At 39.3% G+C, this 19,545-nt stretch overlaps 1 protein-coding gene across 1 annotated transcript in view; it reads right to left on the bottom strand.

The window, feature by feature from the left end:
* PKHD1 (PKHD1 ciliary IPT domain containing fibrocystin/polyductin) overlaps positions 1 to 19,545 on the bottom strand; it is a 467,968-nt gene that overhangs the window by 228,616 nt on the left and 219,807 nt on the right. The window contains 2 exon segments of the mRNA XM_010364246.2: positions 2,980 to 3,175; positions 11,171 to 11,348. Of these exon segments, the coding sequence (XP_010362548.2) occupies positions 2,980 to 3,175; positions 11,171 to 11,348 (374 nt within the window).

Genomic DNA, 19,545 nt, shown 5'->3' with positions numbered 1-19,545 from the left:
AAAAAAATCTAACATGGAATTCTGTGGCCATGATAGAGATCAAGCAGCTTCCCTACAATAAAATAAACTTCTGTATACATACATTTCCCATGCTTTTCATCCCAGGAATAGTCCACATAGACTATGTGGTCTTGACTTACACTATCTGCATAGATTAAATGTATTTTATGTAAATTATCCCAGTCATGGTTCTATAAAGTCAAATGATCTGAAAAAAACAATTAAGTGAAAGTTACAATCTAATCAATACATAAAATGCATGATACAGAACTGAAACTCTACTTCTTGGGCTCTTGATCGGGTACCAACAACAGCAACTATCATTATGGCACTGGAAATGCAGTCAGGTATATGGAAAACATGGAAGCCTAATCACCACCTTGCTAAAGATCTTATAAACTTTACACAGATGACATCCAAAATTACAGCTACATTTACACAACCCAGTGTAGCCACGTGGCGCACTGCCATGGAGGAGCAGGGTGAGCCTCAGTTCCTCCTGAGTCCTCACACCGTCACTGTGACAGCCCAGAAATGAGAATAGAAGTGGCTCTGGTCAAGTATCTACTCCATACACTCAGAGGATAAAGGAGGCACCAATGACCATAAAAGCTCCTATGGGGAATCCCTTCAAGAAGCAAGAGTCTCCAATTTACTAAACATTCAACAAATCCTCTGTGACTTCTTATTCCTTTTCCAACTCATATTCGAAGGAGGAGATACTAGGATATTCCAATACGAATGATTTTTAAAAATTAATAAAAGCTATCTACCTAATAGAAATGTTTTATACTAAGACATTCATTTACATCATACATATGCACAGATACAGATGTACGTCTACATATAAGTACACATGTAGATTCATACCACTATTTACACAGATGTGTATTTATATCATATGTGTATATATAATAGTACAACTTGCTATTAATTCAATGAATAATTCTATCATAAGGGAAGAAAATCTATAGCTGCATGATTTGATTTTTTTCTCTTTCTACCATAAATGGTTTTTATTATGTTTAGCTTATTTGAGTATTCAAATTATTTTGCAGTTCATGAACAGAATATGACCTATGGACAAGACAGCCTCTTCAGAAGCAGGCTAAGTAATGGAAAGAGAGCAATTCAAATTAAAATTTTGTTCCAGAATACATATCAAGTGAATAGCCATAAAGTTAATGGCAACTATTTACTCTTATTTATGACTGTATTTAGCTGAAGTGATAAAAAATCTCAGAAATCTCTGTCCATCTCAAGTTTTTATAGTTTTAGGTTACATTTATGAATGGATCAAATCAGAAATAAAATTTGAATGGTACAATTCAGTGCAAATAAAATATACAACAATCATTTTGTCAAAGGCATAAAAAAATACCAAGGGAGCACCAGACTCTCCTCTCTGATGCTATTAAAATTTAACAGTTCTGGGGCTCGCCTGTAGGTCAGACTCACTTGACTTATGGTTAGGCACAAGTGAGAGAGGCAAGGGATGGACTCGGGATCATTGCCTTGCCCTCTAAATCCATGGCCACTTTGGGCTTGTGGCAGGGCCTAGAACTTGTTATGCTGATAAGATCCCCTGGATTTGACCAGGACCTACTAAGAGCAATTTAAAACAAAATTGTCACTCTTCAGACCTATTTATCCAGATTCTCCTTTTTAATGTAAGAAGTGGCCTCACAGTGAGCTGAGATTGGAACAAGCAGGTACCATGGTGCTCAGAGTGACCAATGCTGACATGGTATAGAAAAGGAATATGAAATAAACTCCAGGAAATCAAAAGTGGATGGTCCTGACTCTCACACTGGGATCTTGTGAAACATGCACAGTAAGAAGATAAGGAAAAACCTTTGGCCTCTGTGACTCTACAGTCACAGTAGGGTTCCTGATTCCTTCATCCTCATGTTAATCTTGACGTAAAACAGACACAGCCCAACCCTGGTGCTTATATCAGCCCTCCATGCTACTCATCTTCCTGACCTCAGATTCTCATCAAAAGTTTTCCTTCTCACCTTCTACGTAAACTTCTGTCTTAATTCAGTCTCTCTCTCTGCATTGGTACTGTCTACCTTGGACTCTCTACTGTTCCTCATATCAATGGTCATAATCAGTCATCCATTTTTTAATTTTTTTCTTCTTTTTTTTTTTTTTTTTTTTGAGATGGGGTCTCAATCTGTTGCCCAGGCTGATGTGCAGTGGCATGCTCACGGCTCACTGCAGGCTTGACTTCCTGGGCTCAAGCTATCCTCCCACCTCAGCCTCCCAAGTAACTAAGACTATAGGCATGCGCCACCACACCCAACTAATTTATTTAATGTTTTTGTAGAGATTAGGTCTCACTCTGTTGCCTAAGCTGGTCTCAAACTCCTGGCCTCAACTGATCCTCCCACCTTAGCCTCCCAAGTAGCTGCGACCACAGGCACATGCCACCATACCCAGCTATTTTTATTTATTTATTTATTTATTTATTTATTTATTTAGAGAGATGGGGTCTTGCTTTGCTGCCCTGGCTGGTCTCAAACTCCTGGACTAAAGCACAGACATCCATCTTTACATATGCAGTTGTTTCACTATAAACAAATATGACACTGCCCTAATACGAATTAAAGATATTATTAATAATAACTACCAATGTCTAGTAAGCATTTTTTGTGGGCTAGGCCTTCTGCTCAAGAATTTTACATGTTATTCTTTATTTTATTTCCTATCCTGTGAGGTAGGCTCTATGGTCATACTTCTTTATAGAGGAGGAGGCTGAGCCTTAGAGAGGTTCTGTGTATGCTCTAGCTGGTGAGTGTTGGAGCTGGGATTTAAATCCAGGCAATCGGACTTCAGTGCACACTCACTCAACCATAACACACAGCTGTCCCTTTCAGTTCCTCAGCACTTCACAGTACAAATATCTGGAATTGAAGGGTGATTGGCGATTTCTGACTACGTGCTCTCAAAACATTCATCCAACTGGATACTTACCCAGGTAGGTGAGTTGCCTCAACTGACTATTGAAGAACCAGTCACAGCCTTGGTTCTGGCCTGGTGATGGAAGAAACGGAAAAGACAGACCCACTCGACTCCCACATCTTAGGAGGATGTCAGGGTAAGGCGGCAAATCTGTGTGCACCAGCAGTAGGTAATTACCAGGAGCAAAGTTGTCAAAGGTTGCTGAGTACTTGAAGCGAAAGAAAAACACAATATGCTCATTTAGTAAGGAACCCCATCATTCCACCTACTCCACCACACCCCCCTGCCAAAACAACTACAAAGAACGCAGATGGAGTAGTTTAGAAATCATACAGTTTAGACCCAGATTGTACTTTTCTTGTGGGAAATGGGCCTACTTAAATCTACTTCATAAAAAATTCATAACTAGAGCTACGAAATCAGACTATGAAGACTGAAAGATGCCATAAGGTTCATCTCGTTTAACAATCTCAATTAACAGAGGAGAAAGCCAAGGCCCAGACATGCGAATTAACTTGTCTCAGGTCAAACAGCTAGAAGAGACAAGGCCAGGTCTAGAATTCCTTTCCAGCTTTTCCCACAACTTGAAGCGACAGGCAATAATAGGCATGTCATCCATTTATCACAGTAATAGCTAACATTGTGGGAGCATTTACTATGCAATCAGCACTATTCAGTCCTCGAAAGGCACCCCCATCATTGTTACTCTTACTGTCCCATTTTTACAGTTGAGGAAACTGAGGCAGGCAGAGGTTCAGTAGCTTGTCCCATATCACAAAGCAGAACAGTGCTGTGTCAGGACATAAACCTAGGGTAACCACCTCCAGAGGCACATCCTACTGTTTTCACTGAATGAAAATTCTCCAGAATGCTCTCATGGGAATCTCAAGGCAAGAAAAGAGAGGCGTGCATCCTTTCTGAAAGCCATGGAGAGAAGATCAAAAGTGATTCTGTTCTGAATTCCTCATAACCATGGCAGGGCTTCTGTCTCCCTAAGATAGGCTCTCACAACTGTTAGCGAGAATGTGTACGATACGATAGGAAGAAATATATGTGTTAAAAGTATGAAAAGAAGCTTAGGTAATTCTACTGGATTGCTATTTTAAAATATAGAAAAATGTACTCATTTTCCTCATGGCCATTTCTTTTTTTTTTTTTTTTTTTCTTTATTTCTTAAAAAACAAAACAAAACAAAACAAAACAGGATACAGGTACAGAACGTGCAGGTTTTTACACAGGTATACGTGTGCCATGGTGGTTTGCTGCACCTATTGACCCATCCTCTAAGTTCCCTCCCCTCACCTCCTACCCCACAACAGGCCCTGGTAAGTGTTGTTCCCCTTTTTGTGTCCCTGTGTTCTCAGTGTTCAACTCCCACTTATGAGTGAGAACATGTGATGTTTGGTTTTCTGTTCCCGTGTTAGTTTGCTGAGGATGATGGCTTCCAGCTTCATCCATGTCCCTGAAAAGGACATGATCTCATCCCTTTTTATGACTGCATAGTATTCCATGATGTGTATGTATCACATTTTCTTTATCCAGTCTATCATTGATGGGCATTTTCCATATCTTTGCTATTGTAAATAGTGCTGCAATAAACATACATGTGCAGGTGTCTTTACAGTAGACTAATTTATAATCCTTTGGGTACAAACCCAGTAATGGCATTGCTGGGTCAAATGGTATTTCTGGTTCTAGGTCCTTGAGGAATTGCCATACTGTCTTCCACAAAGGTTGAACTAATTTACGTTCCCACCAACAGTATAAAAGCATTCCTATTTCTCTGCAGCCTCACCAGTTTCCATTGTTTCCTGACTTTTTAATAATTGCCATTCTGACTAGCATGAGATGGTATCTCATAGAGGTTTTGATTTGCATTTCTCTGATGATCAGTTATGTTGAGCTTTTTTTCATGTTTGTTGGCTGCGTAAATGTCTTCTTTTGAGAAGTGTCTGTTCATATCCTTTGCCCACTTTTTGATGGGGTTGTCTGTCTTTTTCTTGTAATTATGTTTAACTTCCTTGTAAATCCTGGATATTAGACTTTCGCCAGATAGGTAGATTGCAGAAATGTTCTCCCATTCTGTAGGTTGCTTATTCACTCTGATGATAGTTTCTTTCACTGTGCAGAAGCTCTTTCATTTAATTAGATCCCATTTGTCAATTTTTGCTTTTGTTGCAATTGCTTTTGGCATTTTTGTCATGAAGTTTTTGTCCATGCCTATGGCCTGGATGGTATTGCCTAGGTTTTCTTCTAGGGTTTTTATGGTTTTGAGTTTTTAATGTAAGTCTTTAATCCATCTTGAGTTAATTTTTGTATAGAGTGTAAGGAAGAGGTTCCATTTCAGCTTTCTGCATAGGGTTAGCCAGTTTTCCCACCACCATTTACTGAAAAAGAGATCCTTTCCCCATTGCTTGTTTTTGTGAGGTTTGTCAAAGATCTGATGGTTTTAGATGTGTGGTGTTACTTCTGAAGTCTCTCTTCTACTCCATCAATTTATATGTCTGTTTTGGTACCAGTACCATGCTGTTTTGGTTACTGTAGCCTGGTAGTATAGTTTGAAGTCAGGTAGTGTGATGTCTCCAGCTTTGTTCTTTTGCTTAGGATTGTCATGGCTATACAGGGTCTTCTTTGATTCCATGTGAAATTTAAAATAATTTTTTCTAATTCTTTGAAGAATCTCAGTGGTAGTTTGATGGGAATAGCATTTGAATCTATAAATTACTTTGGGCAGTATAGCCATTTTCACGACAATGATTCTTCCTATCCATGAGCATGGAATGTTTTTCCATTTGTTTGTGTCCTCTCTTATTTCGTTGAGTGGTGGTTTATAGTTCTCCTTAAAGGTGTCCTTCACACTGCTTGTTAGCTGTATTCATAGGTGGTATTTTATTCTCTTTGTAGCAATTGTGAATAGGAGTTCATTCACGATTTGTCTCTCTGCTTAACTAATATTGGTGTAAAGGAATGCCTGTGATTTTTGAACATTCATTTGGTATCCTGAGACTTTGAAGCTGAAGTTGCTTATCAGTTCAAGAAGTTTTTTGGCTGAGATGATAGGGTTTTCTAAATATAAAATCATATTGTCTGCAAAGAAAGACAATTTGACTTCCTCTCTTCCTATTTTAATGCCCTTTATTTCTTTCTCTTGCCTGATTACCCAGCCAGAACTTCCAATACTATGTTGAATAAGACTGGTGAGACAGGGCATCCTTGTCTTGCACTGGTTTTCAAAGGGAATGCTTCTAGCTTTTGCCCATTCAATATGACATTGGTTGTGGATTTGTCATAAATAGCTCTTATTACTTTGAGATATGTTCCATCAATACCTAGCTTACTGAGAGTTTTTAACATGAAGGGATGTTGAATTTTATCAAAGGCCTTTTCTGCATCTATTGAAATAATCAAGTGGTTTTTGTCTTTGGTTCTGTTTATGTGATGGATTATGTTTATTGATTTGTGTATGTTGAACCTAGCCTTGCATCCCAGGGATGAAGCTGACTTGATAATGGTGGATAAATTTTTTGATGTGTTGCTGGATTTGGTTTGTCAGTATTTTATTGAGGATTTTCACATTGATGTTCATCAGGGATATTGGCCTGAATTTTTTTTTTTTTTTTTTTTTTTTTTTTTTTTTTTTTTTTACTGTATCTCTTTCCAGTTTTGGTATCAGAATGATGCTGGCTTCACAAAATGAATTAAGGAAGGACTCCCTCCTTTTCAATTGTTTGGAATAATTTCAGAAGGAATGGTACCAGTTCCTCTCTGTACCTCTGGTAGAATTCAGCTGTGAATCCATCTAATACTGAGTTTTTCTTGGTTGTAGGGTTTAATTAGGCTATTAATTACTGCCTCAATTTCAAGGCTTCTTATTTGTCTATTCAGGGATTCAGCTTCTTCCTGGATTAGTCTTGGTAGGCTGTATGCATCCAGAAATTTATCCATTTCTCCTAGATTTTCTAGTTTATTTGCATAGACGTGGTTATAGTACTCTCTGATGGTAGTTTGTATTTCTGTGGGGTCAGTGGTGATATCTCCTTTATCATTTTTTTATTGTTTCTATTTGACTCTTCTCTCTTCTTTGTTAGTGTAGCTAGCAGTCTATCTATTTTGTTAATTTTTGCAAAAAACCAGCTCCTGGATTCGTTGATTTTTTTTTTTTTTTTTTTTTTTTTTTTTGGAGAGTTTTTCGTGTCTCTATCTCCTTCAATTATTCTCTGACCTTAGTTATTTCTTGTCTTCTGCTAGCTTTTGGATTAGTTTGCTCTTGACTCTCTAGCTCTTTTAATTGTGATGTTAGGGTATCGATGTGAGATCTTTCTAGCTTTCTGATGTGGGCATTTCGTGCTATAAATTTCCCTCTTAACACTACTTTAGCTGTGTCCCAGAGATTCTGATATATTTTCTCTGTGTTCTCATTGGTTTCAAAGAACTTCTTTATTTCTGTCTTATTTTCATTATTTACCCGGGAGTCATTCAGGAGCAGATCGTTCAGTTTCCATGAAATTGTGTGGTTTTGAGTGAGTTTCTTAGTCCTGAGTTATAATTTGATTGTACTGTGGTCTGAGAGACTGTTTGTTATTATTTCAGTTATTTTGCATTTGCCGAGGAATGTTTTACTTCCAATTATGTGGTCGATTTTAGAATAAGTGTCATGTGACTCTGAGAAGAATGTATATTCTGCTGATTTGGGATAGAGAGTTCTGCAGACGTCTACTAGGTCCACTTGATCCATAGCTAAGTTCAAGTCCTGAATATCCTTGTTAATTTTCTGTCTCATTGATCTGTCTAATATTGACAGTGGGGTGTTAAAATCTCCCACTATTATTGTGTGGGAGTCTAAATCTCTTTGTAGGTCTCTGAGAACTTGTTTTATGAATCTGGGCGCCCCTGTATTGGGTGTATGTATATTTAGAAGAGTTAGCTCTTCTTGCTTTCTTGTTGCATTGTTACCTTTACCATTATGTAATGCCCTTCTTTGTCTTTTTTGATCTTTGTTTGTTAAAGTCTGTTTAATCAGAGACTAGGATTGCAACGCTTGCTTTTTTTTTTTTTTTTTTTTTTGCTTTCTATTTGCTTGGTAAGTTTTCCTCCATCCCTTTGTTTTGAGCCTGTGTGTGTCTTTACACATAAGATGGGTCTCCTGAAAACAGCACACCAATGGATGCCTGACTTCTTATCCAATTTGCCAATCTGTGTCTTTTAATTGGGGTATTTAGCCCATTTACATTTAAGGTTAGTACTGTTATGTGTGAATTTCATCCTGTCATCTTGATGTAATTTGGTTATTTTGCACACTATGTGCAGTTTCTTTGTAGTGTCATTGATCTTTATATTTTGGTGTGTTTTTATAGTGGCTGGTACCAGTTTTTCCTTTCCATATTTAGTGCTGCTTTCAGGAGCTCTTGCGGGGCAGGCCTGGTGGTAAGGAAATCCCTCAGCATTTGCTTGTCTGGAAAAGATTTTATTTCTCTTATGCTTAGGAAACTTAGTTTGGCTGGATATGAAATTCTAGGTTGAAAATTCTTTTCTTTAAGAATGTTGAATATTGGACCCCAATCTCCGTTGGCTTATAGAGTTTCTCATGAGAAACTCTCATGAGAAGTCTGCTGTTAGTCTGATTGGGCTTCCTTTTATAGGTGACCTGGCCTTTCTCTCTGGCTGCCTTTAACAGTTTTTCCTTCATTTCGACCTTGGAGAATCTGATAATTATGTGCTGGTCTTCTCATGAAGTTGGGGTTGGTCTTCTTATGGAGTATCTTAATGGTGTTCTCTGTATTTCCTGAATTTGCATGTTGGCCTGTCTTGTTAGGTTGGGGAAGTTCTCCTGGATAATATCCTGAAGTGTGTTTTCCAGCTTCTTTCCATTCTCCCTGTCTCCTTCTGGTACTCCAATCAATCACAGGTTCAGTCTTTTTATGAAATTCCATATTTCTTGGAGACTTGTTCATTCCTTTACATTCTTTTTTCTTATCTGCATGTCTTATGTCAGTGAGGTGGTCTTCAAACTCTGATATCCTTTCTTTCACTTGGTCTATTTGGCTGTTGATACTTGTGTATGCTTCACAAAATTCTCGTGCTGTGTTTTTTGGCTCCATCAGGTCATTTCTATTCCTCTCTAAACTGGATATTCTAGTTAGCAATTCCTCTAATATTTTATCAAGGTTCTTAGCCTCTTTGCATTGGGTTAGAGCATGCTCCTTTAGCACTTTATAGTTTTTTATTACCCATCTTTTGAAGCCTACTTCTGTCAATTCATCCATTTGATCCTCTATCCAGTTCTGTGCCCTTGATGGAGAGATGCTGTGATCGTTTGGAGGAGAAGAGGCACTTTGGCCTTTTTGGTTTTCAGCATTTTCTTGTTGATTCTTTTTCATCTTTCTGAGCTTGTCTGGTTTTGGTCTTTGAGGCTGTTGACCTATGGATAGGGTTTTTGTGGGGGCCTTTTGGTTGTTGTTGTTGATGCTGTTGTTGTCACTTTCTGCTTGTTTGTTTTTCTTTCAGGTCCCTCTTCTGTAGGGCTGCTGCAGTTTGCTGGGGGTTCACTTCAGGCCCTATTCATCTGATTTACTCCCGTGCCTGGAGATATCACTCGAGGAGGCTGGAGAGCAGCAAAGATGGGTGTCTGCTCCTTCTTCTGGGACTTCTGACCTCAAGGGGCACCAACTGGATGCCAGTAAGATCGCTCCTGTATAGGGTGTCTGACAACCTCTGTGGGAGGCTCTCACCCGGTTTGGTGGCACGAGGAGCAGGACCCCTTCCAACAAAGCACTTTGTCCCTTGGTGGAGAGGGTGTGTTTCACTGGGGGGAAACCCACCCATCTGGGCTGCCGGGATTCCTCAGAAATACCAGGAGGACAGGCCAAGTCTGCTGGTCCACAGGGGACTCAGGCCCAGGGAGATATGAATTCTGTCCCTGAGCCTCTGGCTGGAGTTATCAGAGATCCTGCGGGGAAGCCCTGCCCACTGAGGAAGGATGGGTCAGAGTTAGGCCCGAAGAGGACTCTGGCTGCAGACAGCCACAGCCGGTATGTTGGGCTGTCAGGACAAGTCTTGGGACAAAGCCAACCAGCCTCCCTGGCTCCAACGGGGGAAAGCGCAGCCTAGAGGTATAGAAGTGGATGCTGCCTTTCCCCCACCCACGGAACTTAGCGTGTTAGGCAGTTGCAAGTCCCAGTGCTGGCTGCTGCCTCTCCTGAGCTCCAAACTGGGAGTTCAAATGCTTAGACAGCAGGCAGCTGCAGCCAATGCTGGTCGCCCCTCCCCCCGGGAGTTTGGTAGCCTTAAGCAGATTCCAGCTGAGAGGCTGTAAGAATCTGCATGTTCCAGGCTTAGGACGCTAGGCCCCGGTGGTGGTGTGGGTTCGCGAGTGGGATCTTCCGATCCGTGGGTTGCACAATTCCGTGGAAAAAGCACTTTCCCCGGCTGGGTAGCGGCTCACTCACGGCCTCCCTTGGCTGGGGGAGACAGAGTTCCTTTTCCTCGTGTGGCTCTCAGGTGGGCCACCGCACCACACTGCTCTTCCCTTTTCTCCGTGGGCCACACCAGCCTTCTAGTCAATTTTGGTAAGAGAACCTGGATACCTTGGTTGCCAATGAAGGCTTCACATGATTATTATGATTTTGTTTTGTTTTTATGATGGGAGCCTCCGAACGTCTCTGCGTCTAGTAGGCCGTCTTGCCACATGGTCTTTTCTATCTTCACTGCCTTATTTGTCTCTCTTAACCCAATCCCACCTGCGGACTCATACAGACTTCTATTTGAAAGTTAATCTTTGACCACAAGGTGGCAGTATGCAATGTATAAATGCTTTGGTAAGGCATTTTCTCTGGCCACAAACACTTCTCTCTAGGGTAAACTGGCTATTAACCAATAATTTTTAAAGAAATGCAATTCTATAAGATGTGTAGAGGTTGTTTCTCATTGTATTAACAAATTTAAATTTTCAGGCGGAACCATTCTGCATTCACAATAACACATAAATAGATTCTAAAATTTTCAAGTTTAAAAAGCAACCAAATCTCATATTTAGCTTATATTCATCTGGCCAAAATACTATTGAAGTTTTCTTTATCTGCATCAGAATATGCCAAGACTTTCAATAATGAGATAACCTGCTCCTCCTTCAATCCATTATCTCAAACAAAGAAAGATAAGAACAAGTGAGAATGGGCCATACCAACTAATGCATTCCTTGGGTTACCTGCAGAGATCTGTTGATCCAAAGGTTCTCAGATCGCAATGAGTAGGTCTCTTGGTCCAAGAGCAGAGCCATCCAGCCATGAGGGTTAGACAATGTATCACGTACATAATTGACAGTGGTTGTTTTATTTCTGCTGTCAGTCATGGTTAAATCATAAGAAACTTCAGGAGCATTAGCTCTAGGGTGATTTTAAAAGGAAAACAAGATGGGTTGCAAGATTATTCGCTCATTCTGAATCCACTACATTCCTCTTTCATCAGTCGCAATCATCTTTCTATGCTCTCCATATATGTCTTAGGCCCTCTTTAGTTGTATGTCTAGGGAGGTGTTAGCAGTCACTGTGTGAGTGAAAGCAACCCATTGTGAAGTTGCCATTGGATCATTTGCAAATTACAATGGCCTGCTGAACTGGAGGTGGTGACTCTCAGGTTTTTTGTTCATTTGTTTATTGTTTTTTGTTTTTTTCTTGAGACAGAGTTTCGCTCTTGCCCATGCTGGAGTGCAATGGCGCGGTCTTGGCTCACTGCAACCTCTGCCACTAATAAATGTCATATTAATGATTTTGTATGAGCCAGGACTATATACTACAATTTTAACAAAGAAATGTCTATGGCCAGAATTTTGCCTTCGACCAGATTTATCAACAGCAAAAAAAAATTATTATTGGTAATTGGATATTCACATGAGGAACAATTGACAGAGGCCTGGGACCTGACACGCCTAGGTGCTGAGACTCTCAGAAGTCCTACTCAAAATGCCCAGCAGGAGTGGCTTCAGCATCCTTCTCTAGAGTGATGAGGCAACCTATTCCTCTCCTGAAGCCTTGTGTAATACCTAGTGCTCACTGCTATTACAGTATCCATGTGTTCTTGCCTTTTTAAAAACATAGATTATAAGACCTATAAAATAGAGGTGTTTTCCCTTTTCTTATTGGTATCCTCTGCCTTGGCACAGGGCCCAGCACACAATGGCACCCAAATCATGTTTTTTATATGAATGAAGAATGCATAGATGAGATCTTCCAAAAGCAGCCAGTGATGTATTCTAATGTATATAAAGTGTTCTAGAAGAACTGCATTGTACCAAATGAGGAAACTGAGGCAAGGTAGAGCAAAAGCAATATGTGAGTATCACAAAGTAGAACTAGAAATTTGTGAATCAAGTTACCCAACTTATTCTATACAGCCATCCCAGAAAATGACTTTTAAGACTTCATTAAAACATAAGTAGATTTAGCCAATGATTAGACCCCTAAAAGAGAGACAAAGTGGACCTAAAGAAATAAAGCAAAAGCCAAAAAAAAAAAAAATCAATACACATTATGACTATTCTTCCTCCTTTGGTTTAGTTTTCATGAGAATCTTTAACTGTGACATTTTGCCGCAGGCAGATAATTAAATTCTCAAAGTAAGGGAAATGAGTCAAAAGAGGACACTGGGTTTTCACAGTGAGATGGGGCATGAGTATATCTAAAGCCAATTTATAAGCCCATGGAATATTACAAAAAGGAACTTTTTTAGTGTTGCACACTTGGCCACTGGAACCAAATGGGTATCAACTGAAATCTAGATTGGCACTCAGTAGGTGTGTAAACCTGGGCAAATTTCAGAATCTATTTAACCTTTAGATTCATTTCTTTTTCAAATGGAGGCAACAATAGAACAGATCTCATATAGGTACTATGAAACATAATCTACATAAGTCACTCACCAAGGTCAATAACATTTACTTAGATCTCATTTAAGAACCTCAAATATGCCAGATTTACCATTCTGCACTACTTACTTGAATGCCTAGAGGTTTATTCAGGATATTCGGTCATTTAAAAATGTACCAAAAACCCTTCCATGGTACAGATCATTGACCCTGGCAACGTAGCACTTGACACATATTTCTTGCAAGATTAAATGTACTTGTTTCATCCATTAATTAATGAAATGAAAGGGATTAAAAATGCTCAGGGCATTTGGGAATGAAAGAACTACTCTTTTTCTCTATGCAGCATTAACTGAAACTTTAGAAATCTTGGAGGAGTGGAAACTGTCTTCCTTCCTTTGGGTTTTAGATACTTAGGTTTGTTGTCCACCCTTCCCCACGCCACCCCTTCAGGATTTAAATTGGAACTAATGGACAATTCTCAACCTATATTCTTAGAATCAGAACGAACACAAAGATCATCTGTTCTAATTTCCAATCCAGTGCAGGAATTCCCACCATATTTCATCCCTCCCCTTCTTTCAGTTATGGGGTGTTCACATCTTCAAATAGAAAACATTCCATATATGGAATTTAGTTTTAAATTGTAATCTTCAGAAAAGCTTTAGAACGTTAAATTTCCCTTCTTAGAATTTCCAGTCATTTGCCCTCAGTCATCATGGCTCTCTCTTCCCCCAATGGAAACCATGAGTCCCATAATCCCATGATATTGTCCAGTAACAGTTTGGTCCAATTATATTTAGCAAATAAAAATAAGCTTTGGGGACATAAGTGTAAAACAAATATGATAAGAAGAGGTAAGTTTGAACTAAGAAATATCAACATTGGCTACAGTAGGTACTGTGGTCAATAAATAAAACACACTAGAAATATCTAAATTTCCTCAAGTACAGAGAATGATTATAAGTGTTTCAGGTTCCAAAAGTATATCCTTGCAGTTTTTACTGAGATATATGGGCTTGGAAAAATAAATCACAAGACCTAAATCCAAGAGAGACTAATTGATAAATCGGAATTTTCAGTTAATGATTTACAGTAAGAAATAAAAGTGCCTTTCATATAGTGGGAGATTAACAAATATTTTCTGAATGAATAAACAAGTGTTATATGCAGCAGAACACTCCAGCCGGTTATGCAGCAACATTTCTCCCCAACTTGGAAGTCTACCTAGAAAACCACATGAGGGTCAAGAGATTTCCTGCAAACTTATTTTCAAAAGAAATCAGCAGTTGGATGGCACATGTATACATATGTAACAAACCTGCACATTGTGCACATGCACCCTAGAACTTAAAGTATATATAAAAAAAAAAAAAAAAGAAAGAAATCAGCAGTTGGGGAATCCTAAATTATTAGAGCTTGATACAGTCAACCCCATATCAGTAGGATATTTGCCAAGACAAACACAGTTGGTGGTCAGAAAACCTCTCCTGGGCACATGCAAGCAATGTGCACTAATAATGGTCTCAGGTCTGGGAAAATGCTATGATTTCCTTGAAAACTCATATTTCTTCAATCCTAGTCAAGTGCTGTCAATTAAACTACTTTTTAAAAATAGTTTTAACTATAAACCAAAAGAAGATCTCTGTTCAAAAGCATCCATCTGTTCACATTTAATTCCTCCTGCCTCACCTATCTTCTCATGCATACCACGTTGATCATTTAAAAAAATTACCTCAATATGTGATAATACAATCAATTGGGTAGATATTTCCAGAAATATTTTTTAATTCCAGCAATGTGGTCCCAAGAATTCCCCTGGTCACCTTAACTGGACTTAATTACTCCTCAAATTTCAATTAACACCATGTTTATAGACCAATTTTTAGGATGTTATTTCCCCGACTCAGTTTCTATAGATTACAATTTCAATTATTGAAGGAAGCATTTTTCAGATCATCTCCCCGGTTTCTGAAAGCCCATACAAATGTGATCCCTCTTCAAATAGTGTCAAACTGCTAAATGCTAGCAATAATTCGGTTCTATTCGTCCTTGGAAACATTGCACCTTCCTTTTGATGTTCTTTTCCTTCTAGTCAGAATCCAATAATCTGATGCAAACTCCTTGGCCAACCAGAGACACACCATAGCACGCTGTGGTCCTAAATCACCCTTTCTTATTTCTCCTTCATGCACTGCTCATTCTCTCAGAGGCCTTGAGCCTATCAAGTTCCCCTCACCCATCTCAACCAAGGTTTATTAGGGATGCAATTTCACAGCTTTCATGTGCAGCACCAGCTTTCTGCAGTGCAACACAGGTAGAGAAGGAGGTTATCATATATACTACACTTTTATCACAGCTGGTAATAGAGAGGGTCATATGGTAAGCATTCAGATATGCTTTCCACTCTGAAAAAAAACTCAAAAAGCAAAAGACCCATCTCCCATCAGGCAAGATGCCTTGTACTGACCATCACCAGTGGCCAAAAATTCAGTCAGATCATCTCCTGTCCTCCTAGGCCAAATGCCAGAATTGACCACGGAGGGGTCTTCTGAAAAGCACCAAAAGAACATCAAGAGTCAAAAAAACACCATGAAGAGAACTTACCAACCATAATTACTACAATTTTCACTTGCCCTAAATAGCCACCAATTTCCCCATGCCCTAAATAGCCACCAATCTCCCACTCTTTACTGTTAATGAAGCAAAGGAGCACAAAAGTATTTCTAATTTGGAGGAGCCAAGGGAGTCTGCATGGGCCATTAGCAACAGAGAGCTTCATTACTAGGGGAAGAAGTCTCTCCCTGAACTTCTCATGGCTTTATGTGCAAGAAATCAGGAGGCAACCCGTCCATTTTAAATGTTAACCCTTACCTCTGCATCAGCAACAGCTCCTGCTGTCCATGATCAAAAAGACAAAAGGGCTACAAGCCTTACATGTTGTTTTTCTTTTCTGTGGGCTGCCTTAGTATTTGTTCTTTTTATTTTATTTTTTATTTTATTATTATTATTATTATTATTATTGTTATTATTTGAGATGGAGTTTCACTCTTGTTGCCCAAGTTGGAGTACAGTGGCATGATCTCAGCTCACTGCAACCTCTGCATTTCAGGTTCAAGCAATTCTCCTGCCTCAGACTCCTGAGTAGCTGGGATTACAGGCACCCACCACACCCGGCTAATTTTTTATGTTTTTCGTACAGACGGGGTTTCACCATGTTGGCCAGGCTGGTCTCGAACTCCTGACCTCAGGTGATCCACCGTCCTCAGCCTCCCAAAGTGCAGGGATTACAGGTGTGAGCCACCATGCCCGGCCCAAACCTGTTTTTAATTCAGGGAAATGTTTCGTTAGAAATGTAACACTGTCACTTGGTAAAACTTCCTGGTCAAAGTACCAATTTACCATACTAGTTACTTAAATAGTTATGTAACTTAGTGCCCATGTATTGTGCAGAACTGTTGAATCCCACAAAGGATTCGTTAGGCAATCAATAATACCAGTGAGAGCAGATATTAACTCCCTGATTTTTGTTTACCATTAGCTTACTTTTCCTGAGGCTCCATATCTCTGTGTATTAAAGACAAGCATTGCACTGAGCTCTAAATGCTCTTGATTTGGAACAATTGTGAAATAAATCCTTTATAATTATCCATCTCCTAAGCGAGACACACCACAATACCTAACCTCAAATGGTGTTGCAAACATCTTCTGAGTATTTGTGCTTGTTGCTGTCACTCTCATCTTTTACTGCACAAAGGGGAAGAAAAATCAAAACTATGAGCACAGCAAACAAATTTCTGTGGCATGGCTTTGCATGAGCATTCTTTAAAAATACACCATGATCATAACAGTCCTTGTCACAGCACCACTATTCTAACTGCTGACCTGCCACCATTCGGTAATATATCATTATCATTGTATCATTAAGTTTTTCCATCCACAGCCTTATGGATTCAGAAACACTTAAATATTCCTCCTCTAAGGAAGTATCTACAGTTTTTGCAACATAGTTATCTGCTGTTATATTAGGACAATACTTTTGCCCATTCTATCTTAATACATGAAGAAAAGCAATAGATGCCCATTATCCTCCTTTAGGTGACCATATACCATTGCATCTCTACTTTTGATCTGCTGAGTCCAATTGGAATGGCTGTTTGAGAACATGAGAACACTGTCATTGAAGCTATGCAACCAGAAGGTAGACAGGTGGACAACTGCTTGTCAGGGACATTGAAAAATATTTTATCCAGCAGGTAGGAAGTTAGACTAAGAAGCTTGTACTCCCATATATATATATATACATATGCATATCGGAACTGTGACGGGGATGACTGACACTGGCTGGCAGGAGCCCATTGACCCTTCTTCCCAACTTCATGTTCAGTGCTTTTAGGTTGGAAGTTTAAAATGAGGCATGTGAGAGTATTTTCACCATAGAATTAGGCAAATGTAATAAACCAGAGCTTTTTATTCTGGAAAGCTAGTTGTTAAACATTTACCAGCATACCACTGTAACCTTTTATTATTCATAAAACTTAATAACCATGTAATATTGTTGATGATATTCCTCAGTTTGAGGTCCATTGTGATTTTTAGATCTTTTTCTACTTTAATTCTGTAACATTTGCTGCCAAGAAAGGATAATACATCTCTGAATTTTCTTGTCTCACAGGGTTGTTTTTTAGGGACCGAAAACATACCATTAGTGATGCCATGCCTATTTATCCCTAGGAAGGAAAGTCAAGCGATTATTAGAGGAAAAGCTAGGCCAAAATTTCCATTTGAACTCTTTTTTATTTTTGCATTCACAGAGGCAGGGGGTGCCTCGTACTTTGAACACTGACACATTAAGAGCGGTTACATAGGTAAAAACTGAACGCAAGCTCTACAGGAGAGGATATTAAGCAAGATCTAAGAATCAAGGTGATCAACAAGAACATTAACCTTTTACTTTCCAGGAGAGATGGGAAGGAAGAAACAGAAGGTACTGGGGCACGATGAACTGAAGACTACGCCCTGAATGACCTCAGATTCTACAACCACCCGGGAGGTTTTGCTGGGCCAGTAGAACGTCATGTGATTATTACAAATTATTCCCTATTTTTCAGGAATTGGATGAAGTTACTTTTGAAAAAACCTAATTCCCTTGCCAGGCATTTGTTTCTCAGAAAAAAAAAAAAATTCTACAGTAATCTATTCAATGAGTATTATGCCTATGCGTTGTTTTGCAAATCACAAATGTAAAATAGATATTCTTTAAAGAGTACCTACTACATGTCAAGCAATGACCTTGAGGGATAAATACCATTATACCCATTTTAGTGATGAAAGAACTGAAACAAAAAAAGGTAAAGTAACTTATCAAAAGAAATATACCTAGGAAATAGAGGGGATATGACTTGTACCCACAAAGGATGGTTAATTACTTCTCTATTCTTCAGTCTGAAAAATAATTTCAAACATGTACTGTATATATGTCCTGACTATTTTATGTACATCCTGTAAAAACTCAGAAGGATTGGTCAGCCAACCTACAAAATCCTGCAAGCTCTTCTAATCTCCCTCACACCCAATACAGTTAATAATTGGAAGACAGAATCAAGGTCTGCTTTGTTGATATCTCAATGAGTCTATGACAAGTGAAGAAGTTATAGATTGCTGTAAACAACCATGAAAAAAATTTTGAGAAAATAATTATGAGGGTGGAGCTTACATCTTCTCTATCACAGCTTTATGTATCTATTCCACCAGGGCAAGAAAACAAATAAAGGCAAACTGATGATTGAGCGGGGGTAGAGTGGGGTTGGATAGAGAAGGAATCAGGAATCAGAATAAATCCTCCAGTCGAATGATTGCCCCAGGAAAGTAAAAGCCCAAAGAATATTATGAAAGAACATCCTTAAATATTAGATATTCCTAGGAATTGTAGAAGACTGGAGATAGCATTCTACTCCTGGGTCTTCTAAAGAAAAGCCGAATGCTCTCCTCATGAACATGTCCTAGGAGAGAAATGGACAATAACGACACTAAAGGAAGATTTGGGGGCAGTCCACTATTTTTTATTTATATTTATTTACTCAACACTAATTTTGTTGAGTTGCTATGTGTTAAACACAGTTTGGGGCATCACAGTACAAACAAAGAAAATCCCTATTTGCCCTCCTTGCTATCTGTGAGGAGAGATGGACAATTTAGAAAGCTATGCAGGTGCTATGAGTACTGATTAGAGCAAGTATAAAGAGCTAGCACACAATAGAGATATCAAAACCTGCACAGCATGCTCAGGGAAGCCTAGCAGAGAAAACGACTTCTATGCTGAGTTCATGGAAGCTGAACATTACGAATTGAAGAGCACAAAGAAGTTGAATGTGGCTGAGAGACAGAATGCAGGAAGGTAGAGCAGAGTGCAGAGAGATAATGCTGGAACCCAAAGCAGACAGCAGGTCATGGAAGCTCCATGACACATTAGTAATGTCAGACTTTCCAGCCGGGCGCGGTGGCTCACGCCTGTAATCCCAGCACTTTCGGAGGCAGAGGCTGGCGGATCACAAGGTCAGGAAATCGAGATCATCCTAACTAACACAGTGAAACCCCGTCTCTACTAAAAATATAAAAAATCAGCGGGGCGTCGTGGCGGGCACCTGTAGTCTCAACTACTCGGGAGGCTGAGGCAGGAGAATGGTGTGAACCCTGGAGGCGGAGCTTGCAGTGAGCCA

Source organism: Rhinopithecus roxellana, chromosome 4 (assembly GCF_007565055.1).
Source record: "Rhinopithecus roxellana isolate Shanxi Qingling chromosome 4, ASM756505v1, whole genome shotgun sequence".
Lineage (NCBI taxonomy): Eukaryota > Metazoa > Chordata > Mammalia > Primates > Cercopithecidae > Rhinopithecus > Rhinopithecus roxellana.
Note: the sequence above shows the minus strand (reverse complement) of the source record. Positions and strands in the feature narration are given on the sequence as shown.